Raw genomic sequence first — 26,364 nt, forward strand, 5'->3', positions numbered from 1 at the left:
CAGTGATGTTGAACTACAGCACCTGACAGCAGCAGCATGTTACGTAAAGCAGCACTCCTGATAATGTGCGTCAGGCTTAATAGAGATTTGGCAAACCCAGCCTTGGACAATGATTAAAATAATTTTTAGAATGTTGTACTGGTGGTAAAATGACCTTGAACGTGGTAAACTGAGGCATGGCAGAAGCGTTCTGTGTTTTTTTTTAAAAAAAAGGAAAAATACAGCCTGACAAATACCCTTTTCATGCGAAGTTTTGAATCTCTGATCTGTAGTAGATGTAAGTAGTGATTTTTACTCCTCTTTTCTTTCCACTATGACAGTTATGAACACTACTTGGAGAAGTCAGTTGCTTTCAGACACATTCTTGATGCGTTCTTCCTTCTGTCTATTCTTAGAAAGCTTGGATTAGTATTCTCTAAAGCTATTAGATGTGCGTAACTCTCCGAATGGCGTTGATAGAAAGCACTAGAAATTGGGTATTACCTGGGAATTGCTGCAGTTTCTTTTTTTAGTTATTTATTTTTAAAGCAGTAATTGGGGACAGGCAGATTCATAAATGTCGTGGTTTAAACCAAGTCCGCAGAGCTCGTTACTCACTCCCCCCCCGTTGCTCCCCCAACTACCGGAGAGTTAGGAAGGAGAATCCAAAGCATGTAGCCCCCACGGGTTGAGATAAGCACAGTTTAATAGCTAAGGTATAACACAAATCACTACTGCTACTACTACTACCAATAATTATGATAAAGCCAATAACAAGTGAAGAGAATACAACACCTCACCAGCCACCAACCCATAACTCACCCCACCCTGCCCGACTGAGCACCAACCGATACCTCCTCCATCCCCCCAGAGCTCCAGCCCTTCGGGTTCTCTCGGTTACATCCTGGGTATGACGTGCTATGGTATGGAATACCTCTTTGGCTAGTCTGGGTCAAGTGTCCTGTCTCTCCTTCCTCCCGGCCTCCCCTCGTCCCTGGCAGAGCATGAGCTCAGAAAAGGCCTTGGACAAAACCAAACATTTGAGCAGTAACTCAAAACGTACGTGCCACCAGCAACCGTTCTCAGCCCGAAAGTCAAAACACAGCACTGCACCAGCTACCAAGAAGGGGAAAAAATGACTGCTACTGCTCAAACCAGGACAATAAATGACTCAATAGATAAAATAGAACTTTTCAAAGAACAGCTTATGCAAGCAAAAAGGCTTCTGTGCTTTCAGTACCTGAATGATGACATCTGTAGGCCTGCTACTTGTAAAATAGTGCTCTTCATATTTTCTCCTTTTGGTAGGACCTGATAAACTTGCTAAATTGGCAGGTCCTCTTTCTGACATTTCAAAATTACTGTAGCATCTTTACGGTTTACCCTGGAATGTAAACACAGTATATGGTTTAGTGTGAGGTGTCCCTGCCCATGGCAGGGGGGTTGGAACTAGATGATCTTAAGGTCTTTTCCAACCCTAACTATTCTATGATTCTATATTATGGCAAATGTTTGGAGAAACATGAAATGTTATTTGATAAAAAAAAATCCTTGTGTTTTTTTTTTAATTAAGCTACTAAATTGAATTTGTATTTGCCATCTATATGTTGATTGTTAATTTCTTTTCACTTTCCTTTTCACACGTTCCTATTTTCCTGATGATTCCCCTTCTTCATTTGCTGCTTTTATTTTATTCTTATTTTTTGCTAAGGTGGCATCCTGCATTTCCTCCTACAAATGTTGCTGCTAGGCTGGATTTCTGCTTCTTTTGGGAAAATTTTGTGTTTGATACGTCACTTCCAAGAAGTGGATGTAACCTGTTAATGCCCTGGATTTCTGGAAGCATCAGTCCTTTCACAGTCTTGAGATAAATTTGGACAGACTGGAATTCAGCTCTGTGCTGCTCATCTCTCCTCAGGGAAACTGCCCTGTGAATTACATGTTTCTCCTCAGGCAGGGGTCTTTCGCATTACTTTGTTGATTACTCCAGGTAGGAATGACCTTGTGTTATGTGCAGCCTTTTTTAGTCTTGGATATACATTCTCCTGACTTCTCCCATTGAATACATACGGGCTGTCCAAGAGGAGTGACGAAGAGTAAGTATTCTGCTCTTGCTTGTTTTAGTTATGTGTCTGGGAAAGACTTATTCCCTGTAGGAGACTTTTTTTTGGTTTAGGAGGAGAAAGATGTGTACAGAATAAACTTTCAATGTTTAGTCTTTGCATTCAAGAATCTAAGCCATTTACAGTTGAAAGGGAAATTACCTGCTTTTTTTTTTTTGTTTGGATGTTTTGTTTCTTATGTGTGGTTTTTGGTTTTGTTTTTGTTTTTTCCCCCCCTAGTGTTGATTTGGTTTGGCTTTTTTTTTTTTCCTTTAGAATGTGTAATTTGACCAAAGTGAAAATAATTCAGAGTTCCAGGAGAGAACAGAAAAAGTTTTTGCCTCAGTGCATAGGCACCTTCCATAATGCACACATGAAAGGACTGTTTTTTGTGGTGCAGCACCCCCATAAGGGAAAGCCTTCATGTAGAGTGGAGTGATAAGCTAATGATAGGGTTAAAACAATTGCAATATTTCAACAAATTACTACTTACGAATATTGGCTAAAGGTGCCCTGAATTTTGGCAGCAATATGTACCTAAAAGTACTGAGAAATGTATGATTTGTCTCTTTGATCTTGGGATGCTCCTGATGCCAGGATGCATGGTTTCCTGGACTTGTGGAGTTTCTTAAATTAGAGGCATGTCATGTTTTAGGTGCTTATGGTAAGAGACACCACCAGAGAACACTAAAGTAAGGTCGACAGGGTTGTGGTTGTTCTCACTGTCCTCTGAGACAGTGAAGACTACCATGCCTGTGGGAAATCAGAAACAGTCTGAGCAGCACATTTTCCTCAGGTCGTTGCAGTCATCTTCTTTTCTTCTTTTCCCTTTGAAATGCTGATGTTCCACTGTGTGCTCTCTTCCAATGCTTTTTTGCTTTTTTTTTTTTCACTTCCATCCCCCCTCCACCCCAATCTGTTTACTTATCAACTCACAGTAAAATAGGATCTTTGCTTGTTTGAACATATTCTGTGATGCCTTGTTTTTTACATGGTCTTAATTGTTTTGAGTGTGACTGTCAGAAAAGTGGAAACATACTTTCCAATATTGGAAGAGTACTTTCAAATGAAGCTAAGCATTATTTAGATTTCATGTTTGATATGCAAAAGATTTTTATTTACTGAATGCTGGGATTTAATACTTCAGGTAATAAAAGAATGGAGTTCATGGCAGAGAATTTGCTCTTCATTCTGAAATTACATCTGAAGGATGTGTTGTGGTCACATTGCAAGGGCAGGTATTCTGTAACTCCAGAGTAACTTCTGTTTCAGATATTCCTTGTTATGGTATCATTTATGCAGTGAATGTCACTTTAAGTCTGACTAAAAATCATAAGCTTAGATGCCATCCTGAATGAAGATTCTGTAGAATTAGACACAAAAAACAAGATCTGGAAAAACAAGATCTGAAGATTATTATTAAAAAAGTACCTACACATAATAATTACATGAATCTCTCCATGAAATAAATAGGGTAGGCTTTTTTTTGGGGGGGTGGTGTTTTTTGTTTTGTAGTTTGGGTTTTGTTGTTTTGGTTTTTTTTAATCCCTTGATGCTTCCCATATGCTGCTATCTTTAAAGGGCTTTATCAAAATAGGTTAGTCCGGTAGCTGCAATCATCAAGCATACAGCTGCCAGAGCGCACTCAGGAAAATACTCAAAAGCAATCTTGGATATTAGGATTAATTTTAGAAGGGAAGAATGCTGCAAAAATACTCTGGCTGGTCTTTGTTTATTTTAAAAAGTGATTTTTGTACCTCTCAGTATGTGACTTCTGGAAATTCACCAGGGGCAGGCACAAGAGACCACTGTTTTAAGAGCTCATGTGAAGGATGGTGTGGCTGAGATTGCAGCATTTGTACCTTCCTCTCTAAGGCACTGCACTGCAGTACAGATACTGAATATGATCTCAAATTCTATTTTGGAATTCAGCTGGACAGGCTGTTTGTAGTGAGTGGGTTTTAGCTAGGACATGTAGTTCATTTCTTTTATGGGAATTACATGAGAACATTTTATATATAATTTTTTTCTTTATTCTGAAATCGTTTGATGAACATTTTATACCACCACTTAAATTATATTATTGGATAAAATCAGTTGTCTAGTGTATGCACTATCTTGTCCAGTGTTCTGCATCTGGAAGTTGTCTTTATCTGATGTGTGAGAAGGAGGCCGAGGAAAATCTGTAGCAAATAGTTGGTCCACCAGTGAAGTTTCTTGCTAGCCCTGAGTTGGCTGACTAATGTTCTGAGAGACAGCTGCTTTTCCTTTCAGTGTCTGAAGATGTTTTGATGCATGGTGCTCTTTAGTATTGTGAAGGCCTGTGGAAAATCTAGTGCAGGAACTTAAGCTGTGCACAGACTGTAAAGAGAGAATTCCAGTTAATTTCTGACCCAAGATTTAGAGTGATCTCAAGAGCTGTGACTGCTTTTCACTTCTCTGGATGCTGTATTATTACAGGCTTATTGTAAAGGTGGTTTTCCTCTTCTGTAGCTGTGTAGAAAGTGCATGGGATTATTCTAAATCAGGAAAGTAAAGCTGTCTTTTTTGTGCAGGGATAGTGATGTGTTGAATTATTTCCCTGAAACACGGGAAGACTGGAAACTGACTATGTGTGGAAATACTGACAGTGGGCTGCATCTAGGAAATACACAAATTAGATTGAAAATACAGAGATCTTTTTCTGCTGATTTTTATACTTAGGGGTGCTTCATGTTAAAACATTAGATTTGTTTTTATTTTCTGAATACATGTAAGGTTTTGTTTAAATTTCCTGAACTGACTGAAAAAGTAGACTTGGCTTTATGTGGGTGGCAAAAGAATATTCAGAAACTGCATATGTGTTCCTATACTTCCTAATAAAACTTGAGGCACATAAATTTGTTTTGTTGGATGTCATGGCACTAGTACATAAATAACCTTTGAACTGTGAAATTAACGCATTTTATCAGGGTGAACGAAAGAATTTTAACTTTCCCTTAGTGTGGTTGTTGCCATTTTGTTACTGATGGAAGAAGTCAGCAATATATTTTCTATATTTTGGCTATCTTTTTATTTTTTTTAAATTTGTGCACAAAAGGAGAAATATCTCTTTACTCATTAGCAAATACATACTTGCAATTTCTATACAGAAGTGGCACAGAATGGAGCTTTGCTATATATCGTTGATAAGAATAGCCAAAATCGATACATTAGTCAAATGATCAAAGTATTTTTTTAATAGCACCAGTTTTAAAAAATATTTGGGTTTTGTGTATGTCAGTTTTAATGGATCTGGTGGTCACTGCTCTCAAGTGCTACTCAAGGTCTTATGAGTGAAAGTAGAACTACTGATTTTGGTGTAACCAGGTGTTGTGGTTTAATTCCAGTCAGCCATACAGTTTCTACTCCCCCCCCCCCCTTTTCTCTTCCTCCACACACCCCCCCCCTCCCCCCCCCGCTCCTGGAGAGATGAGGAGGAGAATAAAAAGAATGTAACTCCCATGAGTTGAGATAAGAGCAGTACAGTAACTGAGGCGTAACACAAATCACTACTGATACCACCAATAATAATAATAATAATAATACTAAGGGAAGTAAGAAGGGAGGAGAATACGATACCATCCGCTGAAACAAGCCTGACCAAGAAGACAGTGCCCTTCTGGGTAACTCCCAGTTACCTCCCTGGGCATGACATGCTGTGGTATAGAATACCTCCTTGGTTAGTTTGGGTTAGATGTCCTGTCTCTGCTTCCTCCTGGCCTCCCCTCCTCCCTGGCAGAGCATGAGACTCACAAAGTCCTTGGTCATAGTAAACATCAGTGTTATCAGCTCTGTTCCCAGGCTGAAAGTCAAAACACAGCGCTGCACCAGCTACTAAGAAGGAGAAAAATAACTGCTGCTGCTGAACCCAGGACACCAGGATTTCTTATCCAGACTTTTTTTTTTTTTTGTGGGCAGAATGGCTAGAAATGTACACATAATAGTTTTTCCTGTGTAAATGCAGGTTTGTTTCTGAAAACTACTGCGAAACTCTATGGAAAGATTTAGTCTTCCGGCTGGAATTGCTTCCAGCTAGGATGCTGCAAGGAGATTTTCTGTATGGCTTATGTGATGAATCCCTTAGTGCATCACTACTGGGAAATTGAGCTCTCCGATTTTTTGAGATGACTTAGTAACTTTCATGGTGCTAATGTAAAAATAAAATTACAGCAGTTTTTTGATTGTATTTTATATTAATGAGGTTCTTGCTTTTCTATCCACCATGAACAATTTTGCTATTGATTGCAAGTGCATGGTTCCTCAAAAAAATAAATCCTCAGGTAATTTCTAAGGTTGCATGGGTAATGTTTTCCTGCTACCACCATTCTAGAGTTCATTTCTGGAAAAAAGTGGTCTCCTCTTTTGTGAAGAAAGTTCTGTAAAGTAGGAACTTCTTATTGACATATAAAACCACCAGAAGCTGAGTGCTGCCTTGATTGAGCTACTTGATTTGAATTTTATACTAAACATTGAGTGTGGAGTAGAGGCAGTAGATAATGAAGTACATAATATAAGCACACTAATTTTCCTATGTTTTCTTCAAGTTCATACTTATGCATTATACAGATAGCTATTTAATTTGGTCTAACTTGTCCTGTGTTAATATGTACTTGAATTCATAAAATGAATTCTTGAAGTAATATTAATAATATTCTGAAGTAGGAGGAAGAGGGTATGATTTTCCTGAAGAACAAGTGAAAAAACCCCAAACCCCCGAAAACACCCAACCCCAAATCAGTAAGATGGCTGGAAAAGTAAAAGCCAGGTTAGTCCTAGTGACTTGTCAGTGCTTTTTCTTATTTACGTTAAAAAACTTTGAGACTTTTATAAAATGTGGCAAGTAAAAACTTCAGAGTAATGAATCTTCTTTTAATGAAAGCTGAAATGTGAATCCTGGTGCTTTTCCTCCAGACATCCTGAAAATACCCATTTTAAACCTTAACTGTGGTCAGGTAGAAGTGAGAACAGAACACTTGAATTATTGACACGGTTATATCCTGGAATTTTTCCCAACAACAAAGTAAGAATAACCTGGTGTGATTTTCTGTCTCTAGCCTGTGTTCTGATGAAGACCTATGCTATGTTTTGCACGTGTATGGTACTTAAGCCATGTGGCTGTGTTGCCTGCATCACTCTGGGAATAGGAAGCCTGTTGAAGAAGCTGCCGGATGTGTCTCAGGAATTGAGAAAAGGCATAAAGAAGGTAGTTCAGAGAACAGTTTAAGCCTTTGAAAATCAACCACAGCAACACAGAGCTTACTGCAGTATTCTGTGCCCATCAGGGGCACAACAGTGCTATTTCATTGTTCTAGTTGTAGCAAATAGAGCAACTTAAGGGCAGCCACTGCCTTCAACTTCATCACAGAAAAGGTCACCCCAGTTTCCTAACAAAGAGTAGCAGGAAATCCCATCTGCATTTACTGCAGCATAGTTTTATGCTGTGCTCCCTTGTTAATAAGAGTGAGATTCATTAGCTAATTATATATCCACTTATGAAAGAAAATGTGCTTTTCTTCTTCTCTTTTACATAATTATGAGGGACTAACTTGTCAGGTGAAGGGCTTGAACTCTTCAAAATAGGTTGCTACTTCTAGAGCCTGATATGTTACTCAGCTACAGATTCAAAATGATTTATGTTTGAGGCATGTGCTATAATTTAGTAGAAGCTTTGCCTGGCTTCTCAATATTCCTTAATAAAACCAAACTACTATGTATGTTCCTATTGTTTGGAAAGTGACAGGTAAGGTGTCATAACATGAGCTGTATTAACTTATTCTACAGTTGCATTTTCTGTTTAAATGTAATGCTATAATGGTCAGCTTTACAGTGTTATTAATGGGTTTATAGGACCATTCATACTAGCAGCTACATTAAATTTTAAATAAAAGATGGGTATGCTCTTTCAGTGTTGTGGCATGCTTTAATGTTTAACATAATCAGGAATGTTAATTCCATGTTAATTACCATGCTCTTGAAGAAAATTGGAAATGTCATAGGTTACCTAGCAATCAGTAGACTTTAAAGAGGGACTTCAGTAAAAGCTGACAAGGTACCATTCCTAAGATGCACGGATCAGTTAATTTTTGACATTCAAGAAATTTCAGTGCAAGTTTTTTTGGTTTTATTTGGTTTTATTCATATTCTGACCACTGTAGGAACACAGGAGAGTGCTAAGATATATTTTATGAGGCAGCTTTCCAGAGAATTTTTGAGTAACTTATGCTGTATAACAACATACTTGTGTTAGCTGATTGGTTTTTGCTTGACTGTGGGAAATATCTCATGGATATTAGGTGGAAGAACCAAATGCTGAACACTGACAGATCCTGACTCTCTGCCTCTGTGAAAACTGATTGCACTGAATTTGAAGAATGTCCTTGCTTAAATCTTTTCTTCAAAGGAATGATAGAAGAAAGGAACACATAATTTCATTGGCTGCTTGTGAATTTTCCAGGGAATTGCCAGAAAGTGGAGTTCTATTAGTGGCATCAAGCCAGCAGTACGTTTCCTCCAGCTATGTTTCTTCTGTCCAGGCAAAGCTGGAAAAATTACTTCTTGGGCTTTGTGTGGGGGTTTCATAAAAAGAGAAAGGGAGAAGAGGAAGGTGTCTTCCTTTGCTGAATATGCCAGGTAATTTTCCTTGGTCTTATGGGCATTTTCCCTTCTTGTGATAGCTAAGTAGAATTCCATATATGGGAATTTGGGTGAAGGAATGAATGGAATTTGAAGAGTGTTCAAAGTTAGCTGAAGTAATTGGGTAGGTCAGCCTAAGACTCAGTAAATTACTGGATAGATGGATTAATTCACTAGTAACTGATCCTCATAATACATCAGGAATGTAGCCATGCTAATAAACTTTCAAAAAATCACCTATGGTATGTTTATTTTTCTAGTTGCAAAGTGGAATTATTCTATTAGACCTAGCAGATGCATGCTAAGTGCAAGCTAGATGATTAAACCTCTCTGTACAGACACATGTCCTTCATCCTGAAGCAGTCGTTGATAAAGCATTTGGTGTCAGTGTTGACAGCGGCCACTTAGATACCTATACAGATGCATAAGAATCCTTTAGCTCTACAACAGTAATAAGAATCCTGTGTCATTCTAACACTGAGTGTTAGACTGAAAATAAGCATCAGTCAGGTGATTTCATATTTTTACTATTTCCTGTGTGTTTATGAAGTAGATTTTGCAAAGCTAATGCATAAAGCATTATGTGCATTTATGAAGTCTTGTTCTGACTACAAGGGAGATGGAATGCATATCCCCTTTTCCATACAACAGGGAAGTACTCAGAATGAAACAGGTAAATCAGAAAATATTCTCAAATGACAGGTGTTTCATCACTGTTGACTAGATTTCTTTAGGTTAAGCTTGTGAATTAATGACAATTCACATACTAAAATGTTTTTTGAGTAGGTCTTGACATAATAATTTGACTGCTTGGTCAGGTATGTCAGTCAGTATTTATGCTTTAATGACTTTTAGTATTTCTAATGTAGTGAATATTAATTTTAAAAGTTACTACTTTTGATACTTAAAGCTTCCAAAACCAAATGGTTGTAAAACAAACCATCAGTGAAGGCCTGATCTCTGTTTTAAGCTGACCAGGGTTCTCATAGTAAGATCCTGTAAATTCAGTTTTGACATGAGAAGGTTCCTGAAATCGTCTAGAAGAAATGCTGTTGGAATTTTGGATCATTTCAGAATATCACTTGCAATGTTATGTCTCAAAGTCCATTTCTGAAGACTGTTAGCAGTATCTCATATAAAAAGAGTATTCTAATTGTTCTGTATGCTATCTGCTGGTTCATTTGAAGCTGTTGGTTGGACTTTTTGCCTCAGAGTCCAAAACTTCTTGTTTAATTGCTCTTACTTTTTCTTTGTGTTGTCGCAGACACTGAGATCCCTGTTTGCTGGTACTGGGTTTGATTGCTCTTACTGGTTTAAAGTTTGATAGGGCTTCAACCTAAGCCTGTGGCAAGTCTTGCTGTTGTCTTTAGTTGTAAATTTAAGCATTCATTCTAACTTGTAGAATCATATTTTCCGGAAGGGGGGCCTCAAATTTGGATTTTTTTAAATTTTTTTTTTTTAAAAATATCACACTTGATCTGACAAAGAGTAAGATCAAGGTCTTTTAGTTTTTTCCTCTTTTGGAACAAGAATGTACTAAAACTGCCACATCAAGTTTACTAAGTAGGACAGAGGTTATAATGAGAACTTAAGTAACACGTGTTTCTTCACATCATTTGTATTGATGTCTTCATTTTCTTTTTCCTTTTCCTTTGCATGTTTGACCTCTGAAAAGCCTAAAGTCATTGAGCTTCAGTTCCATGGACTACATTATCTTTAATTTCAAATGAACAGAATTTGTTCAGAAAGAGAGAAGGATGGAATGTAGAAGGGAGGGATGGCAAACCTCATGGGTGAGCTTTGTCATTCTCTTGAGAAGTGTAGTTTGTTGCATGGCTTTTCTCCAAAGTAAAACAGATGCTTTTGCATAGTAAGTGTAATAAAACTGAGTTTAAATACAAAAAGAAGCTTTCCTTTTCCATGGGAGGAGAAAAATGAGGAATTAAGTAGTGATAATTAAATTTTCATATTCCTGAAGGTGAACGGAGGTATTGTTTTCTAGGTGAAATGTGTGACTTAATTCAGTAAAAACTGTGTACCTGTGTATGTGCATTTTTAAATATTGAAATGTTTACCCCTATTTATTGACTACAGCCAACTGAGAATGTAGGTATTTATTTTTCCTCTGTTCTAAATTAGGAATTTTCATACCTGTTTTAATCTACTGAAAATTAATGTGATTTAAAAGTGTATCCAGCTGCAGTGCTGACATATTTTATTGATAATGTTACAGGCATCACTTTATTCTGATTATGTCAGAAGTAATTCATTGCTGTTTTTTATTTTGAAGTTTCTAGTTGAACTGTAGTTTATAACTCGTATGTCAGCTGCAGTTGCAGCTGAAGTCTCTTAATTTCTTTTTTCCTTATTCTATAAATCTCTTAGTGAAGCAGAATTGGACACTTTCTGTTTTATCCCAATTTTTTTATTCTGTTTTCTGTTCTACAATTTATTTTTTACTTGACAGCTGCAAAGATAAAAGAGCACCAGTGACAATATTCTTCCCTTTCAAACCAATTTGTTTTGGGCTTTGCCCCTCAGGCTTGGTAAATCACCTTTCTGCAGAGTCCTGTGCTTGGCTTAAGGTATGTATATACCATGGCTCTCTGCCCAAAGGTATGTTCTGCTGACCCTGAGAAAACCTCTAGGTGAGTTACTGTATTGGTTTCCTGAAGCTGTAATCCTGTAAAGTAATCCAGTTAATGTCGTGTGTAAGAAATGCTCAACTTTCAGAACTTGATGGGCGAGATTTGTTTCTATGCGTGGCATTTGCATTTCTCTTCACATAGGAAGGCCTTGCTTAACTGTTTGATTCTCTAACATTTAGAGAACACTAACATGGGTCAGAACAGACATTCATTGAAGGAGCGAGTTTGAGTAGTGAACTGCATGGGAGTGTGAATGCTGACAAAATTACTTCTTTATGTACCTATGTGACTTCCTGTTGACGAGTGAGGTTTTTTAATTATTATTTGTGTATGTTACAGACTTAGAGTTTAACAGATGGAACCACATCTAGAGCTTGGGAAGTGCACTTTGTTGTAGTAAGTTCTTAATCGAAAGTTACAGTTTGCTATTAGTGGTTGTACCCTAGTGACATATCGTATTCAAGGGGCAGAGAAACCAGGAGTTCTCAGAGTGAAATGGGTTTGCAGCATTATTGTATACCTTTGAATGGTAATCAGCTGAAGAAAATTCTCACATTCCTTTCAAAATTCCTAGCTGGATTTAATTTTCCTTGCCCGAGGTATCAATAGTTTAAATGAAAGGAACACATAAAACAGGCAGGTTGGTATAACAGGTTGTTAAGAGTTATTTTATTAGTAATGACTGGAAGAAAAAACTTATGATCAATCTCTCTCTTTTTTTTTTCTTGCCAGATGTCTAAAAACAAATTCTGTACTACAAAGTCTGCTTCAAGTGAAAACCTATCTCCCTTACCTACTACCTAAATTAATTTGCAATCAGAATTAAAATAAATTATTTTTAGTGTAATATATATATAATTCACTCTTCATCTCTTAAATATTTTATGAATTGATTTACTGGTCCATGACTGTAAGGGTCTTTATATGGCTACGTATGTGCTTTATAAGTCTGGATCTGCTCTCACTGGTGTTAATGTCAAGCCTCCTCTAGATTTTGACCAGAGCTGAATTGTACACTAATAGAACTGTTCAGTGTTGTATATAATGACCTATATATGTCAAATGCAAATCCTCGTCTGCCATTTTAAGCCCAATTAATATTTATCTTGCTTATGCACTGAAAGTGTGTGACCTGGCTTTTACACAATTAGTTTAAAAGTATTATGAAGGATAGTAAGCAACACATACATATTTACATCATATTGTTGGTAAGTTATTCCAACTTTGCCACACAGATGTACCATCTTGTCCAGTTCAAAGGTAATAACCTGTCTCGTTTCTCTTCTCTGAGAAGACAGATTTTACTTTTTTTTCCCTACAAGTCTCCCCAAAGCCTTTGTTAAGAAGCTAAATGTTGTTCTTTCAGAGTAGTATTTGTAATTTGTTTTATCAGTGTGCTTTTGCTGTGTCCAGCATGAATTTTAGTATGCCAGCCATGGAACCCTGCGTCAGCTTTAATTTAGATTTGAGATTATACATACTGTTTAATTTACGTAGTCATTTATGCTGTGGGGAAGTACTGCTTTTCAGGTGCTTGATACATGCAAACAACTTTAGTATTTATTTCTTCTACTCTTTTTCTGTTTTTTATATTTTTATGAAAAACTTCTTGGTCTGTATTACAAGCTGGGAAGTCTGTCTTGGAGCTTTTACTTTTAGGTGAGTACAATGGCTTATGTTTAGTTATTGAAGAATGATTCAGTTACTTCAAGGTAAGAAACTATCTTGTCACAAAGTTCTGAAACATCTCAAGCTCCTCCTGTTTTTTTACTTGGAGTCTGCAAGCCTAGCTAAAAGGAATATCAGCACTTCATGGAACTGAGCTCTCAATGTGTAGTATTGCTCAACTATGGCAGTGGTCAAACAACAAAGATTATGTACACTGTCAGGTACATTGTAGACAGAAGGTAAATAGTAAAATAGGTCTGCTAGTTTTCTGAATTTTATCACTTTCTGGTTTGCAATAAAACTGAAAGGCTTAAATGGAAAGATCTCCAATCAGGTTTTGGTTGCACAGGATTTGCATTGTGGTACTTGGTAATTGTCCTTTTCCAGTGTATTTCTTGCTGAAATAGTCTGTGTCTCTTCATACTTACTGGATTTTCCATACATGGAACCAAACCTTCTGTGCACTCTTTCATGTGTTTTATTTTGCAGTAGTCATTGCTTTCCAGTTGTCTTATCCAGAGATTTCTCTATTTTTGGAGACAAATTATTACAAACGATGGCATGATCTTCTGACTACATTTATTTGCCTTTTTTTTTTTTCTTCCTTTTATTCCTTCCTTATAGGGGTTAATTATAATCAAAGTGAAGAAAGAAAATCACAGATCTCGAAACTTGCTTGCAAATACACATTATTTGCTTTTCTTCTCTGTTCTTCTTGTTGTTGATTCATGGTTGTTCTTGACTTTATAGGGATTTTTATGTTTGTATGTTTTATTGTGTGGTTTTTTTTTCCCCTTCAGGGTGGGAAAGCAAGCTCTAGTTTGTAATTTGTGTTCCTCAGTAAGGATGTACAGTAGAATAAAATAATAAATAGATTTCTTACAGACTTGACAGTTGTTGTTGAAAGCTGTAGTAAAGTTGTGGTCTGAGGACAGACAAGAATTTGTGTGGAGTTGGATACTTAATGGTCTGGAAGGTAGTCCAAAGCACCAATTTCTCCCACTCCTAATAAGGTGAGGGAAACCATGTTGCAGAAGACATTTGTCATTCCCTTCTGTCTTGCAAGATAGGAAAGAGATCAGAATTGAGCTGCAGAGGTTTGGTGCTGACTTCCAGGAGAAATTAATTTCTCATTGGCTTTTGATTACACTAGTTTCAATTTCTGGGCAGCAAAAGAAAGCTGGTCTGGAATGGATTGTGTTTCTCTGATTTAACCCTCTGGTCTATGGAAGGCAGTTCTCATTGCACCTGGCAATTTTTTTTTGGCATATTAGTCTGGGCCTGAACCTTTTACTTCAGTGCTAACAGAAGATCCTGAGTTCATACCTCCTAGCCAAGCACTATTTCTTTCATTGGATGTGTAAGGGAATTGAAATAAGAAAATGTAGTCAGTCAGTATTAGAATTCACTAGGTTTTGGTTGTGTAACTTCTGTTATTTCAGTAGTGTTCTTTTAATATCCTATCTAGAGATGATAGCTGTTATTTGCATGTTAGATTTTCAGATTCAGTCATTTATACCAAGGATTGAATTTTTACATGCTGTATGTTCAGGCAGTATCTAACCAGTAGTAGAAGCAAACAGAATAAGAAAAAGTGCATTGTGATTAAGCCCATTAAGCTGCAGAATATTAATAATTGCAGAGAGAAAGCCTTTGTAGCTGAATTTGCACAAAGTCCATCGTGATCTTTTGAAATTCAGAGATGTGTGAAAGTATCATTGTAATTGATGGTTCACAATATGATGCTCATGAACTGACACTGGGAGTTGAGAGGAGCTGCTGTTATGAGATTTGGAGATGATCAAGTGACCAAATGGAGTATTATTAAAGATTGGCTGATAGAAGTATCTTTCCCACACAATTAGTCAATATGACATCTATGAAACTGTGGTATAGCTTGTAGTGTGGAACCCTCCTCTTCAATATTGTTTTGAATTGAAGATTTCTCTTACAGAGAAGAATTATTTGTAGATTGTGGTTTGTTTGGAATTTTTGTTTTGGGGGGATGTTGTTTGGGGTTGTTTATTAGGTTACTAAGGATGCTTAAGGGAACTATCAAACATCTTGATAGTTTTAATGAACTTTTTTAGTCCTTATTTTTTAATCTTTACTTATCATCCTCCCTCTCCCCCCCTCCCCCCCACCCCCCCCCCCCCCCCCCCCGTTTTTCTGTTTGTCAAACTTTGGGCAGTAGAAATTCTGTTGCATTGTTCTGGCACATTTCAGTGCATTAGCTGCACAGCTCGGCTGGCACAGTTTAGTTGGCAAACTGGGCTAAACAGAGGGAATGAATCATGCATTTTTTTAGTCATGGAGCTTGCAAGATGAAGAATAAAAAGGTAATTTTTTTTCCTAGAACAGAATTGTAAAACATGAAAAATGTGATTATTTCTGATTGCCTCTAACTACATCACTTGAATATGGATTGATTTTTAAACTACAAATATTCAATTTTTCATTTTTCTCTCTGGTTTCTGGATCAGGTGGAGGGAAATCTGATGGGAGGGCTTTCAAGATAGTGGAGTACAGACAATGGAAAAATGAAGTGCCACTTTTCTTTAGCTATGGAGAGGTTATAAAGATAGCTGTGGAACAAGCATTACAGATTCAGGCTACTTGTTGCTTAAGAAATTCAGGATCTTTGAAATATTTAATCAATTTAATCTTTGCCCCTCTATCCTGATATTCAGTTATGAATCTTTGTAGGAAGCACCTCCATGAGTATTGGTGATTATGAGTGAAGATAATGAGGGTCCTATCACAAAATGTGTATTTATTTCCAGAGAGAGAGTGTCATCTAGTTGACAACTCATTGGCTAAGGAGGTGTGGCCTCTGATTTCTGAAAATTCATCCTCTGAAGAGGAAGCTTAAGTATGGTGTTGCTGGAAAATAAAACAACCCTCAGATCTGTCTTTTAGTATAAAAAAATCTCAGCTAAACTAAAGTCACTGTATCTTCTACTTCTGCTGCTAAAACTGGGTTTGTTAAAATGTGAATGGGTATGTGCAATCATATCCAGATTTCCATCTACAGTCTGAAGATGAAGTTGCATTCCTTTTGCTGTGTATTGCCTGGAGACTGATTGATCAAAAATGTAAAGTCTAAATTAATTATAACCACCATTGTTTTCCTGCTGATTTTGGCAGCTCCTGGGCACTGAGCAGGTGTTTTAATTGAACTGGGGTTTTCTTGGTGATTAATGTAGCCCGAAGAGTTGAAATTTTTATTAATGCAATGCTTAGCACTTTTTTTGGTTTTTCACAGAATCATTGAGGTCACAAGAGACCTCTCAAGATCATCTAGTCTGTCTAGCTTCCGAGCATCTCCAGAGATACAGAGCACTAAGCATCTCAGGGCAATTTTTTCCTTTGTTCCGGTGTTTGTCCACCTAGAGAGGAAAAAAATACCTATATTAGTCCAGGCAAGACAGCATGAGCTGTCTATGACAGCATGAACAGAACTGTATACCATGACTGCAGGATTTTTTCCATAATGAATAAAAGTAGACTTTGGAAGAACTTTGTAAAGAGAAGTCGTTCATATTCAGTTTTAAAATGGTCAGTAACTAGAGTACTCTTTCAGAATTTAAATATGAATTCATTTGGTTAAAATCTCCCTTATTCCAATTCTGGACACTGGGCAGTGAAATCGAAGACTTTTTGGCATGTGGGGTTTTTTTTGTTAGGTTTTTTTTTTTATTTTCCAGAAAAAATATGAGAGAGAAGGAAAAAAATATCTTTATTTCTCATTATAAAACTTCTTTCAACCCCCCATTTCTTTTTTTTTTTTCCCTCTGGTTGTGCTCATTCTTCATAGAGAATATAAAGCTGTATTATACTCTTTTAAATTTAAAAGAAAATAGTTTTTCAAGAACAGTGTCTAACTGCTATATGTCACTTCAGGGGACAGTTCAGTGTGAGGGGGAAAACTATTTTATGTAAAATCTTTATCAATATTGGTGATTAAAAAGCACAGTTTGTCCAAAATGAACAAGAAGAATTTCTGCAAATCTCTGTGGATTGGAAGATATAAAACTTGAAATATGAAATCAGCTTTGATTTTAGAGAAATGTTGCACTTTTTGCAAAGGAATTTACACACAAATATAGCATTACTTTGCATTTGCAAAGCTGAATCTTCCTACACTATGTGAATAGTTCAACTCATGAGCTGTTACAATCTGACTTTTAAACTGCAGACAGGACAGGTATTTTTACAGTTTGATCTCTCAAACTACAGCATTTCTCCTGTCAGCATTTCCTGATTAAGGATGAGGTCACTGAACTGTCAGACAAGTTCTATCTTAACGAATCTGGCTGTACATGTCGCTGTTTCAGTGCTAGATGTAATACTAAGACAATAACGTCTTGATAAGATGTTCTAATGCTGCTTATATGGTGCTGCCTTGGTGATAGCAACCAAATGGCAGTGATGTGATGTGCTAGTGTAGATAACCTGCCTGTGGTTTAACCTAAATTTTATTTAGTTTTCTTGAAGCGTAGTGTCTGTACTCAGGTAAAAATGACACAAGTTGCCTGACTTTTCTTCACCTTCACGTATCAGCTGTGTGAGAGCCATCCATAGCAGGAGCTTCTAAAAAGTCATGTTAGCAATGGTTATGTGGTAAAGACTTGTATTTTCCGTCTAACACTAGGTGCTGCAGTATTGAAGTGACTGACACAAAAAACCTGCTTATGACTGGTGCTGGCAAGAAAACACTAATTTTGATTTGAGGTCTGTCTCTCCAGAAGAGCTCTGGCTTTGTTGGACTCTTGACTACTTGTGTGGGTGTGTGTGTATGAGTATGGATGAAAGAACATGAATGTTTTTGCTGAGCATTTTCCTGTGTTTAATGTCAGTCGGAATCTATTGAAATAATTTTAACTGTTGTCTGAGGTCCCAATATGTAGTGAGGGATATACTCCATATACAGACTGGTACCTTTTGTTACCTTTTACTTTGATAAGACATAATTATACATATGGAAAATGCAATTTTCCATATAACATTTGTATTTTACTTTTGAAACACTTGTATTTACCTCTTACTTCCTTAACCTATGGGTTTGAAATAGTGTACTGTGCCTTAGTAATGAAAGTATACCTGAAGGAGATGAATTTTGGTGTAGAACTTGAGGAAAGAGATCCAATTACTATGTTTTTCTTGAAGAACTGGGTAAGATATTCTAGCTAGGTCTGATGAGACTAGAGGAATGTGTGTCTTTTCCAGTGAGACAAAACCTGGGGAGCTACAATGCGTACATGTTTATTAGAGGAAAGATCACAGCTGCGGGTACAAGAGGAAACAAGGGACAAAATTAATTATTATTATTGATTGTATTACATAGTGCCTGGAGGGCTGAGCTGAGGCGAGGGTGCTGTTGTGCTACTGTACAAAGCACAGCAAGCTGTGGTTCCTGCCTGAGAGAGCATAAACTCCACATAGACAAGATGAAACACTGAGATGAGATGAAGGGACAGGGAAATAATGTGCCTAGGGACACAGGCGATGTCTTGGGGTCCATTCTGGACTCCTCTAGACTCAACGATGACTTAGAATATAGAGACTTGCAGTGCAACACTGTTGAGGATGAGAATATGTAATATGGACGTTACGTGGGAGGATACTGAGAGTCAGTGCACAGATTCAAGGCTTAATGGACAGAAGACTGGACAAAAAAAGGTGACTTTATTTGCAACTTAGCTGACGTTCTGTATCAGAAATATGTGAAAAAATCTCCTACAAAAGGCATAATACGTCTAAGAATAGGATGGGAAGGGGAGGGAAACATTGCAGTTACTGAACTGGAAGTTCTAAATTGTGGTTGCCTGTTCAATTTGAAATCCTGCCTGGTCTATACTAGTAGTATTTAAAGTAGCATACATTATGTTTCCTGTGTTCATGGCATATCAGAATAAAAAGACTAGGAAGATATTCTTTTTGAGAAGTTATCCTTAAAGGAGAAAATGACAGAGGACACAACAATTATTCTAAGTAACTGTATAGTCAAATAATAACTGTAAAGCATGCATCATGGAGAGTTGAAAGTGTTTGAGATCTCTTTCACTGAATGATGCGGGAGTGTGCAGGTCCTCACATAAACTAGTATTTGAATAGAATATTTTATTAAGAGTGAGCAGAAGCACCAACTAATTTGCCCTAAACTGTCCCAAGTTTCAGGTGTTAATGGATGAGCTGTAAGCCCACTACAGTCGTGTATTGTGAAACCTGAAGTCTGGCATCTGTATAATCTTGATGGATATATGTTGCCATATATAATTTATTTTGAATATAAATGGTTCTCCATGTCAATTAGAAGGAATGTAGGCTAATAAAGTTCATGGCCTTAAATTAGAATTTCCTGAAGGGCTTAAAAAGTAGTTGGAATTAGAATTAAATAAATACAGGAGTTGTCAGAGGATGTTTCCAAGGAGATGCAAGTTGGCTTTGGATGTAGTTTTTAACTTTTAATTCTTTCTTCTGTGCACAAAATGTGTTTTGTTTCATGTACATTGATTTGTTTTGTTGTTCTGTGTTGCAAATGTACTAATGTTGTAAGTGGTTGGTGCAGCTTTTATTTGTGCTTAAAAGTGAGCTTATTTAAATGTTATTTGTTTGTAACTGTTAAGTAAATACCAGACATCTTCTGGATGAGGAGTCAAAGCATCTTGCAATTTGCTATGAGAGAGTACCACCATCCTTAAGTCCTGAAGACAAATGCAATGAGATAGAAGGATCCTTAATGGTAATGTAATTTAAACTCTTAATTTGCATCTGAAATCCTAAATTGCATGTAGCTGTTGGATTCCCTCCCTTAGTGTCAGTGTATTATTGTTATTGTAGGAAATTTTGAATGAAGTATTTCAAGTGAAGGTAATTAACCCTCAGAATTTGTTTATTCTTCTAGAAATGTCTGTTCTGTAGAAACACTGAGAATTCAGTTTGGTGGTTTTGTGCAGGGTTGGTGTTTTGTTTGTTTTGCTTTTGTTACATATTGTGATTTGTTTGTACAGGTGAAAATAATGGAGGAGCAATGAATTAATAAGACCATAAAGGTGTTTTTGTTTTGTGTTCTGGTAAAGCAATGAATTTGTAGTTGGAAACTTGAGTAAGAAAAGCATTTGATGGTTTAACACAGTGGATTTCTTTTTTCTTTTTTGTGGAAGCTACCTCTAGTACGCTGTGCATAGGTCAAGATTTTCTGCTTTTGTTTCAGTAATGTGAAAGAATACTTTTCTAGCAGTATCATTTGTGTTTCTTTTCCTAGTTAAGTACACACGTATCTTGTCAGGTATTACTTTGTTGGAAAAAGAATGAAAGATGATTTTTATGGTTGTAGTTAAGTCCAGTGAGAACCAAGACAAGGCATTTTTCCTGGATTTAATGGCTCACCTAAAATGCAGATCTGTACTGGTGAATAAAAAAGGCAAACAGAAACAAAGATATGGAATCTGTAATACAGTTTCTAAAATGAGCAGAAATACTATATGAAGAAGGAATCTGAAGATTTAAGCAAAACAGGGATGTCATTCAGCATGAAGTACCAACTGTTTTCAGGTTATTTAGTATGCAAGAGCATACTTAAAGATGACTCACAGCTAAAATGCCTTACATAAGGTTGCTCAAGTATTTAGTTCACTTCAGGTGATGGAAAGACACTGTAAAAATTGTAATAAAAACTGTATCCAGTTACTCTTATTGGTCTTGCCTACTGTTTGGGTTGTGGGGTTTTTTTGTTTTTTTTTTCTGTCAGGCCCTATATTACATTTGTGGATATATGCTTCCCCCTTCTATGGTCTAAAAATATGCAAATAATGCCTTAAAAGGAATAGTTAAATCACACAAGACTGTGCTTTTATGATTTAATGTCAGAGATCTATCTTACTTGGGAAATAAAAATTCCAGGCTAAAGCAGTGCTTGCTGTCTTGAAAGAAAGGCTGTTCTCAGACTTCAGTGCTTGCTTACAGCATGTTTCAAAAATCTGTGTGTCTTCCACTGTGTTCTGCATCAGTGCTCCCAGTGAAGTAAACTAGACTGCTTTTATCCTTAATTGCAGTGCTTTTGTGTGTTGTATTCATTTTTTTCGCTATAGATTACATAAGAACTTTAAGTGAAGGAATAACTGAAGACCAAGGGGTCCATTTTAGCCAAGTATTTTATCTCCAGTAGTGGTCAATAACAGCAAGGGATGGGGACAAGAATATACTTTCTCTGCTGCGTGATGTCAGCCTGCAGTGATTTGTGGTCTTGTCTTGGACCTGGTGATACTGAATTTGGTGGCAGCTTGAGTTCCATGTTGAGTATATGTTTTATGGGGGAGCATCACTTTCTGTTTGTTTTGAAGCTGCTGTGTGCAGCTTCTAATTGATGATCCCTAGTTCTGGCACTGGAAGGGGCAGTGAGTCATAACAATATTACCGCATTTTTTTGCAACCATTGTTATAATTTTTGTTTTGCAGGCTTATGCTAAAGGTTCAGTATTAATAGACAAGGAAGGCTTTTTAATAAAAAAGTGGGTTTTTAATGGTTTTTTTTTAATCTGTTTCCCAGCTTTGCAACAGCAAATTTTGACAAAAAAATCCTTTGAGAAGTAACTGAGTTTGTGACTCCCTTTTGCTCCTTTGTAATGTTGCTGTTCTCATGTGTTTGAGAGTGAGATGTGATAGCTAAAGAAATCCTCTGGAGTTGTGGTGGGCATCTCTTTTTGGCAGGACAGCCGAAGAAGTCAACAGCAACTGTGATCAGATAGTCATGGGCAGGAGCTGCAGCCCGATGGTCCTATGAGATGTGATCTTCCATTGTTGCATAAGCTTCCTATTTTCCAGTGCAGAAGAGATCCATGCCTTGGTATACTGCTATGGTGAGGACTGGGCAGATAAGGAGTGGTTCAGGCTCTGCCCTTTGTGCATGTATAAGTGAGCAGAGCAAATAGGGAACAGGTCATAGATTATGCAGTGCTGTGAGGGGACAGGCAGTCTGTGGTATGTATGCCACAGCTAAATGCACACACTTTAACCTGGGCGGACGACAAACTTAGTCAAAATGTATTATTGGTAAGGCAGTAAAATCTATTAAGCATCCTTTAAAGAGTAAAATCTCTTTAAGCATGTATAGATTTGTTTTGCAGTAAATCCAAAGGCATCTTGTCTTTGAATGCTGGAAAGCAGTAACTAGTAAATGCCAGTGTTCAAATTAAATCTCTGAGGTGGAAGATACCTTTTTTAATTCCAGTAGATTCAATTTGTTTAAAAAAAAAATTAAAACCAAGCCAACCAACCAATGAAAAAAAACCAACCCAACCTACACAAAAAAAAAACAAACAAAAACCCCAAACAGCAGTATGGGTGTTTTGAATTTGATTTTCATTGAAAAGAATAAGTTGAACTGTAAAGTGGGGTTTTTTTACCTCTGAAAGGCTGCTGAATTGATTAATATTAAAAGTGCATGTCTGTCTTGAACAATAGTAAGAATTTTATTAAAGCTAAAAATTAATAGCTGTTGCTGTGCCATGTGCTTAAAATTAATTATGATCATAAGCTAACTGCCCCCCAGTCAAATACTCAAATGCAGGCTCTTCTTGAATCTGCCAGTCTGAGGTTAGACAATGAGATGAAGGGAATTTCCTCATGTGGCAATAAACCCAGCACTGCACCTGTTATTGCTCACTTTCTCACCAAGCAGCAGGCATCATGTGTAATACCCCTTGTACAGATTTAGGGAAGAGGGTAAACATCTGCTTTTTGCTGGGAGCTGTCCACTGCAAGTGATTTCCTGTAAGTAGGAGGATGGGCAGGGTGGTAACCAGGTGGTGAGAGTCTCTGAGCTTCCTGTGTTTTGAAATAGAGGTCACCGATTCCCACCTTTCAGTGATGGCACTTAATGACTGGAGATCCTGAGGGAGAGAACTGAAAAATGAAAGGTTGGCTAAAAATATTGTACATTTCAGGTGGAAAAATTGCAAAATGTTAGGTTTCCTGTTAGTTGTGACTTTAAGAAAGTATTATTTTTAAAGTTTGATAGTAGGTCCTCTTTCATTTATAAGATTTAAGGTGGAGGTTAATCAGAACACCTCCATTCCATTTTCAAAAGCAGTCTATACTGAAAATAACATAATATTTAATTGAAACTTAAGGATAAGGAAAAGCATACATTATTTTTAAGAATTAAGATATAAGTATGTGAGCAGAAAAGTCTTTTACTTTGGCCTTGATGGTGATACTGTCATTTTGAGGTTTTGGGTGTAAAATAAAAATAAATTAAAAAATTAAATACTTCTTCCTGCCCTGACAACAAAATGGATAATTCATTATCTTTGTCATTATTATATGAAGCAGCCACTGGGCTGTGTATTTGCTGTAAATGGGATGTGTGTGTCTCTGAGGGATCATGAGTACTCCCCTCCACCCTGCTAGATGTGTTTCTCCCATCCTTAGGCTAATAAGGAGAATGAAGAATTTACATTATTGCTCCATTTAACCAATAACTGTTGATTAGAAATAAATACTTAATTCCCAAATGGTGTCTACTGTACTTAAAGGTTTGGCAAGTTTTCAAGAGGATAGGCATGAATTCCATACTAAATTGCTGCTACTTCTGTGGAAAATAGTGAGCTGTGTCATTTAATCAGGGACAGAGTGACTGTTTTACTAATAAAGAAAAAAATGCCATTTCTCATATGAAACCATCCCCATACATTGCTTGAAAAGTAAATAATGTAGTTCATGTAGAAGGGTGAACCTGTTAAAATGTGGGTAGGAACAGTTTGTTTCCCTAGAAATTCTCATTAGTTGCCTTTTTGCTCATTGCTGCTGGTGGTATTCTTGCCCACCAGCTTGTCTTGTGAAAACACCTCCCTGTGTTCCCTTGCAGTGCCCCTTGCATAAGAAGCAGAGAAGCAACCACAAAGTATTGATTGTATTGTCTGTACTGGACTGGGGGGAAGATTGTTGCAGGAATTACAGTCTTTAATGATCTGCTTTTCTGGTTTGACCAGGCTTGTGCTATTCAATGCAGTTCAGTTTTGCTTTATGGTAGCACAATCTGATAGCTCACACAGATTTTGATGCACTACACTGAACTGAACCAAGTATCTCAAGATTGCTCAACCAGATGCCTGAGAGACTTGCGTTTTGTAACTTTGATGGAAACAATTTCCCACTAAGAAGGCTTTTGCTGTGGTATCTGTTCTGAGATGAAGATATTCAAAGAACTGCCTGATGGTGAAGGCTCTCACTGATTTTTCCTGGCAGCTGTACCTATAATTTTTTTAGAGTCAGATCCTGAATATGTAAGAGCTGTCTAAAAGTGGTGATGGTAAACACACTTGGACATTCCTGCACTCCCTGAACTGCACATATTGTCTCTTGACAGGAGCATTTCACTCTTTCTGAAAGTGCCATAGCATACGTCTTTGATCCGAGACACACCAGAGATTCAGCTGTGGTTTCCTTGCATTGAAAAGCCTACTGCTGCTCTTTGGTCTGTCTTCCCCTGTTACCACAAGTCCAAAGTTTTGCCCACTGATTCCAATCTTCTGTGAGAGGTCATCTTAGGTGTCTGAGGTTGAATATTTGATGATTACACCAAATCCTCTACTGTATAATTATGGTAAGTCATGTCTCTTCAAAAGCAAAGCCAAAAATCCCATAGCAGCTAATACTCTGTTCTGAATTAGCAGGTTTTTTTTTTTACAGTATCATCCACTGGCTATTTACCATCACGGTTAAAACCCACGTTCTCTTTTCCTGTGACTTTTGTCCCAGAATTTGTCCTTTAGTAATATATAATTATCAAAAGATTAATTTAGAATGCATTCATAACTTACAATACTACAAATACTTGCACTCCTTCGGTGATGTATGACAGCAGTCTAATTGCTACCTTTCTCAGGTTTAATTTTTTGTCTGTGTGGATGCAAAATTGCCTGTGCAGTGGCTCCACCATCAGTTTCTCTCAAATAGACATAGTAATTTCCCGTAAACTTTATCAATATGTATATCTCAGCTGCTTTCAGTAAATATCTTCTACCTCAGGATTTTATTGTGGAGGTAGTTTCTCCTTTATAATCGTCTTGTTTTGATCTGGTTTTAAGTAACATTTTGGGTTTGGGTCATATTTTGGGGGAGGTTGTGTGTGTCAGTCTGTGTCCCAAATTTAATCTTTTACTGTGTTAACTAAGTTTTCAGTTTCCTCAGGTAAATCAGTAATGATTTATTTCTAGTTTTATTGTAATTGTTTTTTCTCAAATAAGGATCACTGATTATTCTTTTAATTCATTTTAAATGCTCACTTACTGACAAGGGATTAAATACGAAATCCATTTTGACTTAATCAGTATGAGGGATATTGTGTTTCTTCTTTTTTTTCTCTGTTTTTCTCTCAGGTTGTTTACGTTTTCTGTTTACCTGCAATGAGTAAGTTACTGTTTAAGCATTTCAGAAAAATCCAGTATATGTTTTTTAGCTGAATAAAGTCATGTGGCTTTTCCAGTGTAGAATGTATTTTTGCAGGTGTTTGAATGTTTAAACACAGCAGTTTGGGTTATGTAGCATAATAAAATATAAACTGTAGGTTATTTTAGTTGTGTGACTAAGCAAACTAAACTTCACGTGGGTTTTGCAGTGCACTGAGAGGAACAAGTCAAAAGGTACTCATCCTACACATCAGTGCAACAATAGATCATCTACTGTAAAAGCCTGTGGTATTGATCTTGATTTGTAATAGTGCAAGCAAGCCTGAATACAGTCTGCTTACGTGACTGCAGAATATCCTACAGCAGTGAATGTTAATGGAGTAAAGCACAGAGGAAGAGTGGAAAATGCTTAAATTCTCAATTTTGAGAGGCACAAATAGAAAAATTATTGGAGTCTGTCTTGCAGTGTATATTTTGACTGTTATTAAATCTTAACTCTTAATCCATGAATTATTTATTTACACTGAGGATTTGTCTTCTGCAGTTGCTTAGCTAATGGCAATCTTGCGTAGTTCATTTCAGTGTGAAGACACCTGAAGTAGGTGAGTAATTCTTGTTTTTGTCAGCTGGGAAGAAAAATACATAGCGTGTATTGGGGTGGGGTATATATGCAGTCTTTATGGACCAACTTCAACTTAAAATAAGGTTCCTGCGTATGTTCATGTGAAATTGTGGTGATTTAAAATACACACATCAATACAGTCTTTAGGTTTTCATTGGTTAATTAAGCTAAGCTAGGGCTTGTGAAGTAGATTGAAACGAGTGTGTTTCTGAATGTATTTTTAGTCTTAAAACAACTTGAAATTTTGCATTATCACAGCACCCCTTTGCTGTTTCTCA

At 36.9% G+C, this 26,364-nt stretch overlaps 1 protein-coding gene across 1 annotated transcript in view; it reads left to right on the forward strand.

Annotated features, from left to right (window-relative positions):
* The first annotated feature begins 446 nt into the window (after positions 1-446).
* The window catches only part of RYR2 (ryanodine receptor 2), a 363,651-nt gene continuing 337,733 nt past the window's right edge, over positions 447-26,364 (forward strand). Inside the window, exon 1 of the mRNA XM_034060766.1 lies at positions 447-476. Within this exon, the coding sequence (XP_033916657.1) occupies positions 447-476 (30 nt within the window). The remainder of the gene's footprint in view (positions 477-26,364) is intronic.

This window comes from Melopsittacus undulatus, chromosome 3 (genome assembly GCF_012275295.1).
Source record: "Melopsittacus undulatus isolate bMelUnd1 chromosome 3, bMelUnd1.mat.Z, whole genome shotgun sequence".
Lineage (NCBI taxonomy): Eukaryota > Metazoa > Chordata > Aves > Psittaciformes > Psittaculidae > Melopsittacus > Melopsittacus undulatus.